A 16,864-nucleotide genomic window follows, 5' to 3' on the forward strand; every position below is an offset into this window, starting at 1 on the left:
TTTAAAAGAACTGTAGCAAAAAAATATGAAAACTGCTGGCTAAGTAACAAGGATTTAAATTTAAAAAATTAAAATACGAGTTGACTATAAAGTCTTTGATTAAAATAAAAAAAAGATCCCAACTCTTTTCAGGCGCGGCTAAAAGTTATTTCAATATCAACCGGCAGATCACCATCTTGATTCAAACCAGTTGATCCGAAATTTTTGATACCCAAATGATTGGATCCGACGGCTGTAAGATCGCAATGCTAAACCTTCCTGTAGTTTCTCTCACAGAGAACATTTAGATCTGCTTAACGGGTGCCAAGCTACTCTCCGCTCCCAGGTGGGGCCCACTTAGGGTCCTACAGAAATGACACTGCCCAACTACAGTCATGTGTAAACAAATTAGTGAACCCGCCGCAAAATCGGGTGATTCCACGCGCTGGTTTCATTGGTGAAAATGGCCTCGAATCTCTGGAGCTTGTTATACAAACCAAGCAAAACGCGCGGGGAATTCACTCATTCGAAACGTACAACCCAAAATACCACCCTCCTTTTCTCTCTCTTCTGGTTTTTTTGATTTTGAGTGGGATAAAACATATCGTCATCTCCTGGTTTTGTCATTTCCTCTCTAGCACCGCCCGCTCTCTATATCTCGCCGGCAATCGGCAGAGAAAAAAAAAAAAACAAAGGAAAGCAGAATAAAGGAAAGATAATCTGCATTACGGAGATCGATAAGGTGTAGGTGTAGATTGTGAGGGAAACAATGTCGGAAGAAGAGAAATTGTTAAAGGAGGCGAAGAAGTTGCCGTGGGAAGATCGATTATTGCACAAGAACTGGAAGGTGAGGAACGAGGCTAACATTGATTTGGCTAGTTTATGCGATTCAATCACCGATCCAAAGGACTCACGCCTTCGCGAATTAGGTGAGTTGTTTTTTTTTTAATATTTTTTCTCTTAGGGTTTTCATTTTCATTTTAATTTCTGTGGCTCAGATCTGATTTTTTTTGTTGAGTGATCGATCTGTTTGTATTTCAATTTTATGTGGGTAATGTACATTTATATGGACGTGGTTCTTAACTTTTCCTTTGTAATTTGGGGAATTAGGTCCCTTTTTTAAGAAGACCGTGGCAGATTCGAATGCGCCTGTGCAAGAGAAGGCTCTTGATGCGCTGATAGCTTACTTGCGAGCTGCGGATGCTGATGCTGGAAGGTGAAGAACCATTTTGATGTTTATCTTTACTATTCTTTCATTCATTTATTTGCTTTAGTGTTTTATTTTTGTACCATTATGGATTTGTAATTTAGGATAGTTAATGTGCAGGTATGCAAAAGAAGTTTGTGATGCTATTGTGGCAAAATGCTTAACTGGTCGACCAAAAACAGTGGAGAAGGCTCAGGCAGCATTCATGCTTTGGGTGGAGCTGGAGGCTGTTGAAGTTTTTTTGGTAGGCTCAGTAATGCTTTACATATGAACAAATAAAATGCTGATTTTGATTGACAATGTTGTAATTAACTAATTATCGCTTGACAATATATTTTTAAGACAAATACTTTTCTTGTGGGATGCATGCGTCAATTAACATATTGGAGCATTTTATTTCTTCAAAATGCTGGCTACATGTTATTTTGGTAATTCAACCTTTTCTTCTGTTCTGGATTCTAGTGTGTATCTGAGACGTCCATTATAGTTTTTAATTTGGTTGGTGCTTACTTCTCCTATCCAAGGGACATACTGCTTTGGAGGTTTTTGTTAATCACAGCAATGAAGGAGAACTTTGTTGGCTGTTTCACTCATCTGTAGTGGTCAGCAAAACCATCCATTATTAATATGATGACACTAGGAATTTTAGTAGTATAGGATTTTCATTTTAATCCTCTCTCTTCTATCCTTTTCTTAATCAGGTTTATTTGGCACTAACTTTTCAGTACAGCAGGTTCATTAATTACTGATAAATGTATTGAACTAACCTAAAATTGAAGCACACGACAAGATGTGCATTGAGAACTGGATAGAGAAATGTATTTTAATTCTTAAATGGTGGTGTTTCAGCTATACAAAAATTGAATAGATAACCTTACAGAAGTTGAATTTTGATTTTCTCGACATGAGTCTGAAAGCTAAAGGAGTTTAGAATTTGGGTTTAACAAGTTTAGGTTACATTGGCATTTTTTCTGGTCAAATTCGATGATCTTATAAAGATCTAATTTGCCCTTCTTTTTTCAAATAATGGAATGTTGCATTTCAGTTAGGGTATGTATTGTCACCTGTGAAGTTTTTTATGTATTCGTATCAATTGAATATTGTGCACCATATTAATTTTATGATTTGGCAGTTCCCTGTAGCTCCAAAGCCAAAATCATTCTCGTTAGATGCAGTGGTTAGAGGCCTAACACAGAATGCCAAGAGAAAATGGTTGCCTATTTGGATTAAATTGCAAATTTTTTAAGTATAATGTGAAATTACTTACAGGATAAATTTGCATAAAATGTAAGAGTAAAAATTTAAATGAGACAAAATTTGAAATATTAGAATTGTTCATTGCACAAAGCTTGAAGTTTCAAGTTCTAAATTGGAATAGTAAAAATTTAAATGAATCAAAAAATTTGAAATAGTAGAGGAGTTTGTTGCACAAAGCTTGAAGTTCCAAGTCCTAGTTGATTGTATTAAGTATTGGATCATTAGAGGTGAACTGTTGATTTGAGATTTTCATTGTGATTCTAGTTAAGGAGAAAAGCAGTAATTGAAAGGATAGGTTTCTGTAGATGAAAATATGAATGGGGGAACTTGTGGCTATCAAGTTAGTTACTTCATATTGATTTGCACTAGGCGGCTATGGGATTGGCTTGCTTAGCTTGTGCAGGCCGCAGGTCTTAGTAAGTTGGTAAGGAATAGTTAATAAATAACTTAAAAGGGTTTATAATCTGTTAAAGGGAGGAAAGCACTAATATTTTCATATCATCTACTGTTTCTTGGTTTGTTTGGAGGGAAAGCAATGGGGTGTGCCTTTCAAGTGAGATGATTCTTTTGCCGCTCCATTCTCAAGCATATTTGGACGAATACTGTTTACTACCGGCATAGTGGTTGCTGTTTTTTGATGGTGCAGGAAGTTTTCTATTTTGTTTAGTTCTCTTTATTTATAAAACAAAAAAGAGAAGAAAAAAATGGCAACATAAATATGTAATGAGTGTGAACAGCATGAATATATTCATTATTTGACAAATTAAGATTAGGCAGCTTGATCTTCGACTTGTCAATTCAAAAGCAAAATATTTAAGCAGTTCTTTACTTCAATGACTAATTATTGCCCAAACTGAGTCGTTATACTCTTGTGGGCCCATCATGGTTCTTGATGGTTTGGAAGGCCTTACCAGAAAAAAAGTTTATGGATATTTTAGGAGTGCAATAGCATGAACATATTTTGCAAAAGCTGTGCTTTTAGAAATGCTCAGAGTTTGCTCTTTCATGCATTAAGAATCGTTAGAGGCACAATGTGGAGTTTATTCTTTTTGCACTCATGAATGACAAGGGCAGACTTAGTGTATGTGGGCCAAAATGGTTAATTTACTGCCATACATAGGGGGCGTATGAGAATTGATTGGTAACTGAAACATCTCCACTTACTATTTCATGCGATTGAATACGTAAAGGCCATTGTGAGTTTATAATTTGGGTGGAAGGATAATGTGCAGAGGTGAATTATATGATATGATTCATGGTTAGGTTAAATTTGTCTCAAGAAATTTGAGAGTGGCTGTTGTTATGACCAGGTTTAATTGGAATTGTCTCTTATCTAGAGGTTGGAGAAATGGAAAGTGAAATACTCTTGAAGATAGTGAAAACTGATCGAGTATTATTTCATGTCTATGTTTTTGCTGGTTGAGTTTTCTTGTACTTACATGAGAGGGATAGGCTCCTAATGTATTCGAAAGGTCTGAAATTAATTCAGTTGAAGTTTGAATCAATGACTTTTGATACCGTAGGGATTCAATAAAATGCAATGGGAGTTATTGTTTCAACAGTTGAATACTATATTTGGTTCCTGATTAAATTACTGAGTAATGGCAAGTAGAGAGATTGAAGCTCATTGCAAATAGTATTAGATTTCACTGATACTATTAGGGGTCCTGTTCTAAGTTTTTTTATTGGGCACTTGGTGCTTCTTAAGGATGTTAGTGCCAAAGTTTTATACATATATTTTCTAAAATTTTGTGCATATGCTTTGATGTAAGTACCAAACAATGATATATAGATGGCTAATTCTCTTCCTCCTTTCCCTTTTACTTATTGTTTCTAAAGACTTTTATCTTCTCATTCCTTTCTTACCATATTCCTATTGTTGGAATTGATGAGATTTTCCCTTAATTTTCCTTAATTCATGGGATAAGTCTCATATTGAAGAATCTCATGATTGCGAGAAAATTATATATTTGATTAGCAAAATAATGGCTTAGAAGTGATTTATGGTTTTTTGATGTCATGCCATGTATATCCTTTATCTTCCACTATAAATATGGTCTCTCATGTATTATATAAAACATAAGTGAATAAAATGTAACTCTTTGAAGTTTTATGTCTCTGGATGTAGGCTGTCAATAGCCGAACCACGCCAATCCTTCATTTGTTATTTTCTCTAGTCTTTTCTATCATTGCAAATTTCAACACCTCTTTACTTTGGCTTCCACGTATTGTCATCCAGGGTTTCGTGGGTGCTGCCTATTATTGATTCTTTGATGGCTATTTTCTTGGAAATTTTTGGTTGTGTTGTAGCGGGCAATGTTGTTTCATTTATTTCAATTTTTTTTTTTAATTTTTAATTCTTTTATGAGATCATTGTTGCATGATGATTGTAGGATGCTATGGAGAAAGCAATTAAGAACAAAGTTGCAAAAGCTGTTGTGCCTGCAATTGATGTTATGTTTCAAGCGTTGAGGTTTGTGCATTAGATTTTATTTTGCATTGCATTGGATCTTTTATATGTTTGTTAAGTGTTGGTTGTCATTCTGTTTGAAATTAGTGAATTTGGAGCGAAAGTTGTTCCTCCAAAGAGGATTCTGAAGATGCTTCCAGAACTGTTTGACCATCAGGATCAGAATGTTCGTGCATCCTCTAAAGGACTAACACTAGAGCTTTGTCGTTGGATTGGGAAAGACCCAGTGAAATCATTATTGTTTGAGAAGATGAGGGATACAATGGTATGGCAAATGACTTTTTATTTCTATAACATTTCTTTTTGCCTCTACATTTTAATTAATCAATTGGTTTTCTGGTTTGAAGAAAAAAGAGCTGGAGGCTGAGCTTGTTAATGTTGTGGGGGCTGCTAAGCCATCTCGTAAGATCAGGTGAATGCTGTCAAAACGACATGTGCTTACTTTTGAAATATTTTCCTTTTTTGTTTTCTCCTCCTAGCAACCATTGGTGTGTTGTAAGTGTACAGCATCCTGGTTGATGGTCTGATCATTTCTTGTGCTCTTGGCTCATTTAAATTACTTCTTGTCTTTCTTTTTCTGATTATTCCAGTAGAATTAGGATGAACCTCAACTCTCTTTGTGCATCTGTAAGCTTTGGGCTGATGTTTTGCCATGTTTGCTTTGTTTTAACATGAAATTTCATACGCCCATGGTGACCCTCTAGTGTGCATGTTGGCTTTTGTACTGCCCTGCTCTGCTTTTTCTTTTCTTTGGAGGGGTTGTGTAGTTCCTCTGCACACTGTCCATTAAAATATTATGTTATTATTGTTTATTAGTAGTATGCTAACTATTTTAACTTTCTCAGTGCTTAACTTGTTATTCGGTTGTGTCTTTGTTCAGTTCTTGTGTTGATTTTTTTCAGTTTCAAGTAATAACTGCTAGAACTTAGCTTTCAAGTTTGGGGTTGCCAATTTCTGATGGCCATCCAGCATCCAGTTTTTCTTTTGGTTATTAGATGGTTAAAACTGAAACTATGTGCCTCCTGGAAGTTAGTTTTATTATCATTGCTTAAATTATCATTGCTTAAATTAATGTATATGTATTAATTAGATCTGAGCAAGACAAGGAGCCGGAGCCAGAAGCTGTATCTGAAGTCGTGGGTATTGGCCATTCAGAAGAAGCTGTAGCTGATGGTATGTGAATAACAACTTGCAATGCTGTATATATTCTCTCTCTCTCTCTCTCTCTGCATGTCACTTGTGACTAATCACTGATGTGTTAATGTTCCTGATTTTATTAATTGTCAGCTCCTCAGGAAATAGATGAGTATGAGCTTGTCGATCCTGTAGATATTTTGACTCCTTTGGAGAAATCTGGATTTTGGGATGGAGTGGTCAGTGCTCTCCTTTCTTCTGACATCATTTTATTCTGGATACAACTTTTGTCTAACATCTTATTTTATATATATATATATATATATATATATATATATATATATATATATATATATATATATGCACCTTTTGTTGTTTATTGTTGTTAATAATTGTGCTTGCCTTTTAGAAAGCTGCCAAGTGGTCAGAAAGAAAGGAGGCTGTTGCAGAGCTGACCAAGCTTGCTTCTACAAAAAGGATAGCCCCTGGTGATTTCTCGGAAGTTTGCCGGACACTGAAGAAGGTATTTTTACACGCTTTAGTTAAGCAACTATTTTTAATTTTTATTCTGCTGTTAAGAATTGTCATTAAAATTGTGTCATCATTCTGTTCTTTTCTGTTGTCTTATTTTTTAAATTATTATGTTGCTCTTTTTTTCCTGTCATGCAACACTTGTACTCAAATAATGTAGTGTCACATTATTGGATTCAATCTTAGCGTATGTTTGTGAATCTGCTATCTTGTTGTTTAACAACAAGGTTATGATATAGAGATTGATCATGCTTGTTGTACTTATTTCCTGGATAGTGTCTTACTTATTTCCTGCATGTGCCTTACTCAATTTGTAAGGGTTGCTTGATAAAGTTCTGTTGGTTTGTCCTCATGGAATGAGAAGGTGACAGTGTGGTATTGATTTCTACAACCCAAATAATCTTAGTGTTATAAAGTCTGGTTTCATTATAGAGTAAGGAACCAGAACCAGAATTAGAAAAGTGAACAGGAAATTGATGGGAAGGCACTAATGAATTTTGTTGATAATTTCTGAATTCGGTAAGTGAATTACAATAACTATTCAAAGAACCAAAACAAGAACAAAAATACTGATAGCAGATACAAATTCTACTGCCCCCCAAGCTGCAACAGCTGTAATACCCCATGATTATTCAAGCATGCCTTTCTCCCTATCTTCTGTGCTTATTTATAAGCTTCAGCTGCACCATCAGGTCCATGTGCTTAATCCTTCCCTGAGAATATAGCCAACAGATTGTTGCTTTGTTGGATAACTGCCCTCTCTTCTTCTAGAACTTTCTCTTCAGCTTCTAGAACCTTCTTAGGTCTTATAGAATAGACCATCCAGCCTTGAGCATTTCTTTTTATACTTCCTTCAGCCCATTTGCCCTGCACTATCCCTATCATTTAACTCTGCCATGTTGCTGATATTTCTATCACATTATCAGAATTGATGCCATTGTAATCACTTTGCTGTCAAGAATTTGTGGAAATATTCTAATGTGCTTTTGGTTCTATCCAAACATATAAATAAAAAGACAGGAAAAGAGAGGTGATTTTTGAGTTTTGATTAGGTGGGATGGTCTATTCACAACTCATGCTACCACCCCGCCGCTGCACACACCCCCAAGTCATGTTTACAAAATTAGTCTCAGAATTGCCTGAAATGGACTATAATGTCTTATATTTATGTGGATAACATATGTTTAGAAATAATTATATTCTGCACATTGCAGCTAACTGCTGAACTGAAGAGTTATTGTTCATATTTTCACATCTTTTTTGGATTTCACTTAATTCACAGACACCATATCAATCCTATGAAAGATTTCATCATTTTGCTCTGATTTCTATAAATCATTTGTTCATTTTTTAAAATTTGAACATTTTTTTTTTGGTTTTTGATTAGTTATTGCTGATGCAATTTGTCTGTAATATGATGAAAACCCTTTTTTCTCCCCTTCCTGCAGCTTGTTACAGATGTGAACATGGCTGTTGCGGTTGAAGCCATCCAAGCTGTAGGCAATCTTGCAAGGGGTCTAAGAGCCAATTTTTCTGGGAGTTCTCGCTTCTTATTGCCAGTTTTGCTTGTAAGTAGAATGTACATATAATTCCCATCTATCAGAATCCTCTCATACATGTAGAGGAGGAGATAGGGGTCCTTTTCTAGCACATGGTTTGAGCTTGAGATGGTTTAATTGATGGAATACAAAAACTTATCTAGAACGGCTGCTAGTAAGGTACAATGTGAACCAGTTAAACTAATATGTTATCATTTTACTGACATGGCAGCTTGTTAGGAGTATCTGTGGTTCTAAAATTTTTACTCCCTCTGTTCCACAAAGAGAGGCTTCTATTTTCACATAGTTTAAGAAAATATGGTTAATAAGCAAATAATTTTCCCTACTATACCCTCCACTCATATTGTTCCATTAAAAATTAAATAATTCATGTTACTAAATTAGAATTGAAATTAATGAATTTTATTTTTCAATGCATACTAAATAGGGGCGTATCAGTAAACTAATAAGTAAACTACTATTTTGAAATAAAAAGGGAAAGTAAGCCTACTGTATGTGACAGAGGGACTGAGGGAGTAAAATTTTTGATGGCTTAAACTTTGGATTAAATGGCATGAGACTATCCTATTACCATCAACCCATGGCCATGTTGCTGGCAAAATGTTACATTTATAAAGCTCATTACTTTATCTGGCATTTGATGCAACCTATATCGGCATAAAATAAGTAATACACTACATGTGCCTAGTATACTTTTATCACAATAAAAAATAATGTCTTGTTTTTATCCTTTAAAGCTTTATTGTAACATAAGTAAGGACCATCTGTCAGAGAAAAAGAATGAATTGATCTTGTATTCTCAAGAAATTCTTTGACTTCTTCTGGAAGCAAAATGATTATGCATCTCCTTATAATTTTGAAGTCCTTGCAAATGTTAAGAGTTTATGCGTAAAAAGTTGCTTCCAAAATAAAAATTGTTTAGATTGATTTTCTAAGGGAGGCATACTGCATATGTTACATTTTTTTAAAGAAATTTCTTTAAAAATTATAATATCTTAGATCATTATGAATTGTATACAATGTAAATAAGCATTCATAAATTAGAAAAATTATGGTATTATGTTATTTATATATTACATTGGGTTTATTTCAAGTATGATTGCAGCCGACTTTGGAATTGAATCTCTTTTAGGTTTAGTGACTGGTTTACTTTTCAGAAATTTGTGAACATATTTATATGTTGTGTGTGTGCCTGCATTTTTATATGTTACTTATGTTTTTGCTATGGGAATGTATGTAATAAGTATGGTTTTAGCCTATTATTTTCCTAGCTCTATTTGTGGATTCGTGTGCATTTGAAAATTTGTGTGTGCACACAAATCATTTGCATATTTTGTAGGGGTGTGTATAGGGGTCTCAAACTGAAGTGAACTATATGCAACCTTACATTTCATTCTTCTACATTTTCTTAATAATTTTAGTTATAAATACTTTAAATCACCCTGTAATTCTTAATTATAAGTGTATTAGTATATTATATAATATACTTAATTCTTAATTATATACGTTATAGTTAAAGACTATAAAATTAAGAAATGATGAAAAGGTGTATTACGTGATATATTATGTGTTAGCAACCAATGTTAAAACGTAAACTGTAATTCAGGTACGACTTTCCATGACAACAATTGCATAAAATTATCGCATGAACCAAAACCTGAACTAGATCAAACTGAACCATACCAAAAGTTTGCTTTAGTTCCAATTTCTAGGCAGACCTGCAACTAGAACCAAAACCACACATCCCCAAGGTTTTATATCCACTTGCTTTTTTCTTATTTTCCATTGTAATATTTGTTGGTGGGATTGGTGTTTATGGGGCACCTTTGACCCTGTAGGATTTTTTTTAGTTAAATATGCTGCTTATCTAACAAGGATGCTTTTCTTTATTTTTTTTTTTCTTGTGAAAGGAAAAACTGAAAGAGAAAAAACCTTCTCTGACTGAGTCACTTACACAAACTCTTCAAGCAATGCACAAGTCTGGTTGCTTAAATCTTGTTGATATTGTTGAAGGCAAGTTCTGTTTTCTTTCTTTAAACTATTCATATTTTGCATAGATCTTTTAGTTTCTTGTTTGCTTATATTGGTACTTTAGAAATCTCTCTCTCTTTTTTTTTTTTCTTGTCTATTCTCTTTCTATTGGTTCTTGTTTTTTTCTGCGTTTTGTTGGTTGTGTAGCAAAAAGTGTCATATGTTCTGCTAAAATTTATAACATATGCAGGAACATACCATTTAGGAATAGCCACATATATTTTCTCAATGGCAGTCAAAACCTTTTTTGGCTTCCTAATTATCTTATTTAATTTATTTTCCCAGTAAAGTTGGTTCTTGGAAATTCTTGATATTTATTACTTGCCTTGTTTTTTTTTTCCCCGTAATTTTGGATATGTAGTCGAAATTGTATGCTAGTTTGTACTTAGTACGGGATCCATCATTGAATGTTACAAGGGATGCTGTTTCTTGCAGATGTTAAGACAGCTACAAAAAATAAAGTTCCTCTTGTGCGCTCGTTAACTTTGAACTGGGTAACCTTTTGTATTGAAACCAGTAACAAGGCCACTATTCTAAAGTTGCACAAGGATTATGTCCCTGTTTGTATGGAGGTAGGGTATTCTTCCTTTGAGGCCTCTTTGATATAATGTTTATTTCAGTTGAGTAGTTTTGTCCTGAATGTTGCAATCCTTTCGTGCTTGGTTCTATTGTCTCCTTCAATATATGAGCCAGCACTAAATCCTTGTGAAAAAGGTGCTGGTTTCTCCTCAATTTTTAAACTATGATCTTTAACAGTGCTTTTACAGTTTAAGAACAGTAATTTAATGTGTTCACACAATTCTCTAATATACAAGGCGTCCTGGCTCCTGAAATTGTAAGGTGGGGCCTCTGGACCTTTGTTCCTGAAAGTTCATGGACTGATTTCTGTTGATTTTATGATCTGAATATGATTCTATAAGTTATAAATATGTAGTTATATGCTTAAGCTTGTCTTCTTGCTATTCTGTGTAAGTTGATTTCTGAATGTCCGAAGTCACCTAGAGCTCTTGCTTGGGGTTTTCAGTGATTTTGCTCATGTTCTGCCTATAACCTTTGTATAATATTCATTAAAAAATAAAAAGGAAAATGGAAAAATGTAAAAGAACCAAATACAGGAGGAAATCATTTAGAAGACTTTTTTCTGGAAAGTCTTGATTATCCACAAACTGCTGCCTCCTAAACTAAAATTCCAATGTATTAAACTACCTAACATAGATCCCAGCGGCAAATCTTGCACATAGAGGGCCATTCTAATCTTTTTCCCCTAAAATTTTAAAAATAGATCGAAAATCTTTTTTCTCATGTTATTTTTGGATGTATTGTTGTGGGTATGTAGACTTTGCTTATCTGCTGATGCTGTTCCAACATATTCTTGATTCTTCATGGAAATGTTTGACATTGAGTAAATTGGATCTTGTAGAGCCTTAATGATGGGACCCCCGAAGTGAGGGATTCAGCTTTTTCAGCTCTGGCAGCTGTTGCTAAGGTAGTTCCGTGTGTGTGGTATAAATGTTGAAATATTGCTTTGGATTTAGCTACTCCTGTTATAATTTTCCTGTATTTTACTTTCTGCCTTCTTAGTCGGTTGGCATGAGGCCTTTGGAGAGGTCACTGGAGAAACTTGATGATGTAAGAAGAAAGAAGCTGTCTGAAATGATTTCAGTTTCAGGAGGCAATGTGTCAGGTGGTGCAAGCTCAGGTTTGTCAAGATTTTGTTAATGCGTCTTGTAATTAACTAATTCATCACTATAGTTCTTACTTCCATTGTATTTATCTTTGCCCCTTGTGTTTTTGTAATGATGCACCAGCTACAGTTCAAGCTGCTTGTGGGAGCATGTCCTCTGGTGAGGTGGGTTTCTGCTTTCTTCTTAATTTACGTTATACTTTTTGAATTTGGTTGCTGTATTATCTTCGTTATCCATTGCACATTAACAAATTACTTAACAAATGCTAAACTCTTATTTGAACGTTTGTACGTCCTTTACAAATTGTGCTAATTGCACTAAATGGAAGCCAGTCAAAGCTAGGCTTGCTTGAAGTATGCCACTAGAGGATTATTTAGATTTTTAGTGGCAATATTTAGTCAATAATTACCTTTATTTAATTTTTATGGTATTATAGTCTGGTAGTTTAGTAGACCTAAACTGACTTGGAGGAGAGTAGTACAACATGATCTAGAAGCATTACACATTTCCGAGGATTTAACCCAAAATCGTTTAGAATGGAGAAAGAGAATCCATAGAGCCGACCCCAAATTCTTGTGATAAAGACTTAGTTGAGTTGAGTTGAGTTGTATGGTCCGGTAGTTTAATTCTTTTCCCCTTTATGATTTTATGACATTCTAAGTTTCCTTTTGGACTTTCTGCATTGAGGGTTGTGCTTTCATTCCAAATTTCTACCTCATGCACCTGAAAAGAATATGAGTAAATAAGAATGTGACATTTGGCTATTAAGAATGGAACTGTTCTTGCAAGTCCATGAAATCAGCTAGTGCAATATTCCTAGTGCATGGAGGGTTGTGTTGTCACTCCAAAACAATATGAGCAATAAGAATTTAATATTTGGCCAATGGCCATTAAGAATGATACTGTTCTTAAGTTTCCTCCAGTTACAACAAAGATTTTCAATTTGGTATTTACTGTCTGATTTATGCTGGTGCTATCTGATTGGGTGTCCATTTCATGTTTCGATGCATATTGATGTTTCTCCAATATTTGAGTAGTTTATTTTCTGTTCCTTGAATGTTGAATACTGTTGTTCAATGTTTTAGAATTACGTTACAACCAACTTCAAAATGTACATAAGGTTAGTTTTTCTGGTTTTTATTTATATCTCCCTTCATTAAATGTTATTGGTTGTAATTTTTGTAGACGTCAGAAAGCTCATTTGTTAGAAAGTCAGCTGCAAGCATGCTTACAGGGAAGAAGCCTGTTCCAGCTGCCGTGAGTCTCTTTTTCACTCTCCCTAGCTTTCTCTTCTTGTGGTGTAAATATCCACCATTGGTCTAACTGATTATTATATCATTCTCTTTAATTTATTAGCCTTCTAACAAAAAGGGAGGACCTCTTAAATCGGGTGCCAACAAGAAAGGAGATGGAGCTGGGCGGCCTGAAATCTCAAAAGCGATTGAAGCTCCTGAAGATGTTGAGGTAAGCCATCAGATTTGTTTGTAAAAGGTTATCTTTTTTTGTCATTTATACCATGAGTTTCTAGGATCTCAACATATTTATTGCATTGGTTGGTCTGATATTTGCAGCCAGCGGAAATGAGCCTTGAAGAGATTGAAAGTAGGTTAGGCTCTCTTATACGAGCAGAAACTGTTTCTCAATTGAAGAGTACTGTGTGGAAAGAGCGGCTTGAAGGTGGGTCATAATTTTCACTGATAGTATGTAAAATCTTTTGGTGGCTTTATGTGAATCTTGCAAATGGTCAGAAACTTGTTTCTTGAACTATTCTGATTTCTGAATTTTTTTTGACTTCTCATATTCAAAGTTAAAGGTCACTGTTTCTTTTTTTCCTCCCTCATCTTCCTATTTAAATCGTAGGATATCATGTGAGGACTTTTCTCATCTTATTGTTGATTCCTTATTTCAGTTTTGTAGGTATCGGGTGTATTTGGCTAGTACTTTTGCATGTGGATTTGCAGATTTTTCTTTCAGTAGTTCTGGAAAACATGTAAAAAGAGGGCTGTTAATTCATCTTGCATAGAAATTTGAATTTGCTTGATAAAAGATGATAATATGTGTTAAATTACTTTATTCCTTTCTTTGTGAGAATGTGGTTCAATATGTAATGATAGTTTCGATGAAAGAACTAATGTAACTATAATACAGACAGAAGGATCTGAACTTTCATTATCTTTTTTCTGTATTGGGAAGTGCACTCCTGTTTGCAAGCAAGGCCTTTGACTGCTTAATTTTGAATTTGTTATCTAGGTTTTATGGGATTTGGTCTTAATGTCATTTGAAGAATGGATAATGCTCATGTGCCTTTGTTTGTGCTGTAGTACATTTGTTAGCATACGGCCTTGTGTTAACTTCTCAAGTTGAGCAATGCTTTACTTTGATCTGTGTGATTTCTATAGATCTGAGTGACGGTGGCTTCAAGGTCACTGGTGGGTGTATATATCCTTGCAATTTAAGTGATAAGAGTTGTATGTCTAATTTATATGTACATGGGGAGCATTAGGGAATGCGAATCTGAAAGCTTTGCTTGGTCCAGCATGCCTGAAAAGTGAAGAAATTTTCTACTGTGTGCAGAACTAAAAATACTTGCTGGGTACTTTTGCTGGCTCTTGCTGGATAATTTAAGGACCAGATATATACATTTTATATATCTGGCAGGTCAATGCATGTTGTGGTATCATTTTGTCAATAATGAACTTCATTTTTTCAGATGTTTGAATATTTATTTCAAAACATCCATGAACAATGAGACAATATCTTCTTACTTTGCATCGGATTACTGATTTTTATTATGTGAATTTCACAAGTTAATGCCCATAGTCCCTACCCCTTTCGTAACCTCATTGCCATACATATAGGTGTCTATTTAATAGGTTAGTTTTTCTCTTGTTTGCGTTTTGCCTTTATAATTTATATATTGAAACAACGAAAGTGTTTTCATGCTATTATCAAATCAAATATGTAGTATATGCATATATTTATAACCTTAGTGTTTTGTTGCAGCTATAACCTCATTGAAACAACAAGTTGAAGGATTACAAGACCTTGATCGATCCGTGGAGATTTTGATACGTTTACTCTGTGCCATTCCTGGTTGGAGTGAGAAAAATGTTCAGGTAGTTGGAGTTCTGATGTTTATTGTATGAACATATTGTCAATTTATTTGCCTTTTGTAGTATTGGATGCCCACAAATTTATACAAAAATGCAGGTTCAGCAACAGATGATTGAAGTTATTACTTACCTAGCTTCAACTGCTTCAAAATTCCCAAAGAAATGTGTAGTGCTTTGCCTTCTGGGTGGGTATTGATGCTTATTATTCATTTGTTTTGATTATTTGGAATGAACTGAAGAGTTGGATTTTTATGAAAGATTAGTATCTCTGATATTCAGCTTTTTGTTTAATTGAGTTTTCTACCATGCTTTTGAGACTCGAGTGATTTCATCTTGGCTACTGGATTTATAATGCATGTTTGGCAGGTATAAGTGAACGAGTAGCAGATATTAAAACCAGAGCTCACGCCATGAAGTGCCTTACCACTTTTTCTGAAGCAGTAGGCCCTGCATTTATTTTTGAGAGAGTAAGTATCCTTACAGCTTATTAGATTTTGTCTGTCTGGATCATGGTTTTAAATTGCGATCACGGCCGCATTTGTGGGTAATGGAAGCAGTCCTGTAATGGCCGTAACATTATGGTAAGGGCCTGTTGCAGTGCAAATTTTTTGAAAAGATTGCGAAGTTCAGGAAATGAATAGATATTTAATGATATAATTAAAACTATGATACCCAACTAAATAATAAGCATAAAAATATCAAATAAAGATATTAAATCCATTTGATGATCTAAGCTCAAGAACTCAAGTTCAAGAAATGAATAGAATAGATTTAAAGATATAAATATAATTAAAACTAAGATATGCAATTAAGTGTTGATTTGCTCTCCTTTGCTTCAAATAAACCTTGTCTATTTGATGATCTAAGCTCAAGAACTTAAGAATGCATAAAGAAAGGAAGTTTCACTTGAGAAAATTGAGAGAAAATTGCTAAAGTGTAGAAAACTGAATGAATAATGCCAACACTCTCTGTCCAACAAGTGAAAAAGGCCTCCAGCTGCTGCTTCGTGTGAAGTCTACTAAAAAAAAGCCTCCAGTTGTTGCCTCATGAGAGTAGCGGCCATTAAGTAATGGTCATAATGACCGTAACCGGCTGTGACACGCCAAATTTTAAAAGGCCTTCATTCAAGGGTATAATGTCAACGGTGTGCTAAAATACGTGTAAATAATGGCCATTATGAAACATAACTGCCGTTTTTTAAAACCATGGAACTCTGGATAGTGGCAGGTGCATGCATGCATGCACATTGTTGTCTTATCTGGTATTGTCTGTTGGGGTGGTAACCCGGGCACTAAACCTAACTGTGTTTTTAATTGAAGCAGATGAGGAATAAACGTAGTAAAATCCATTTCACCTAGCTAGGTTTTCTTGATCCATGCAGCCTGGTAAACCGGCCTGGGCTTATTTTTATTTCTCAAAAACCTTAATTTTGATTGATTTCTTCAACTCTTCCTCAAATTTCATTTTCAAATGGCTCTTCTATTGAAGAAAAGTTATATAAAAGCAATACGTGTGTGTGCGCATGTTCTCATGTATTGTCTTTTCATCTCTTCTTCAGTTCTTGAATTTATACAAAACTTAATTTAATTACTTTATAAAATTTTGTAAGTAATAGTTGAAATTTTTTAATAACTTGTGTATATACGCACACACACACACACACGCACAAGTTTAAAGAGAATTTTGAAGGACTTGTAGCACCAATTTATTAGCCTATCTTAGCTTTTTATGCTTTTGATATTCTCTCAACCAATTTGTTGAACAGGTGAGCTATTGACCTAGTCCCTTGACTTGCTCAATGTTTGGGCTGGGTTTCATAACTATGATTAGGCATCTAACTTTTCTATAGGCAAGCATATGATGAATTGACATAAGCAGATTTTGGAAATACTCCACTT

General features: G+C 34.6%; 1 protein-coding gene across 1 annotated transcript in view; it reads left to right on the plus strand.

The window, feature by feature from the left end:
- The first annotated feature begins 557 nt into the window (after positions 1 to 557).
- The window catches only part of LOC110656881 (protein MOR1), a 31,421-nt gene continuing 15,114 nt past the window's right edge, over positions 558 to 16,864 (plus strand). Inside the window, exons 1-21 of the mRNA XM_021813860.2 lie at positions 558 to 908; positions 1,090 to 1,195; positions 1,307 to 1,430; positions 4,837 to 4,916; positions 5,001 to 5,178; positions 5,261 to 5,325; positions 6,004 to 6,086; positions 6,201 to 6,286; positions 6,457 to 6,570; positions 8,027 to 8,146; positions 10,048 to 10,150; positions 10,604 to 10,740; positions 11,589 to 11,654; positions 11,750 to 11,867; positions 11,977 to 12,017; positions 13,039 to 13,110; positions 13,210 to 13,317; positions 13,425 to 13,530; positions 14,857 to 14,969; positions 15,064 to 15,151; positions 15,333 to 15,433. Coding sequence (XP_021669552.2) covers positions 749 to 908; positions 1,090 to 1,195; positions 1,307 to 1,430; positions 4,837 to 4,916; positions 5,001 to 5,178; positions 5,261 to 5,325; positions 6,004 to 6,086; positions 6,201 to 6,286; positions 6,457 to 6,570; positions 8,027 to 8,146; positions 10,048 to 10,150; positions 10,604 to 10,740; positions 11,589 to 11,654; positions 11,750 to 11,867; positions 11,977 to 12,017; positions 13,039 to 13,110; positions 13,210 to 13,317; positions 13,425 to 13,530; positions 14,857 to 14,969; positions 15,064 to 15,151; positions 15,333 to 15,433 — 2,169 coding nt within the window. The 5' untranslated portion in view covers positions 558 to 748. The remainder of the gene's footprint in view (positions 909 to 1,089; positions 1,196 to 1,306; positions 1,431 to 4,836; positions 4,917 to 5,000; positions 5,179 to 5,260; positions 5,326 to 6,003; positions 6,087 to 6,200; positions 6,287 to 6,456; positions 6,571 to 8,026; positions 8,147 to 10,047; positions 10,151 to 10,603; positions 10,741 to 11,588; positions 11,655 to 11,749; positions 11,868 to 11,976; positions 12,018 to 13,038; positions 13,111 to 13,209; positions 13,318 to 13,424; positions 13,531 to 14,856; positions 14,970 to 15,063; positions 15,152 to 15,332; positions 15,434 to 16,864) is intronic.

Source organism: Hevea brasiliensis, chromosome 11 (genome assembly GCF_030052815.1).
Source record: "Hevea brasiliensis isolate MT/VB/25A 57/8 chromosome 11, ASM3005281v1, whole genome shotgun sequence".
NCBI lineage: Eukaryota > Viridiplantae > Streptophyta > Magnoliopsida > Malpighiales > Euphorbiaceae > Hevea > Hevea brasiliensis.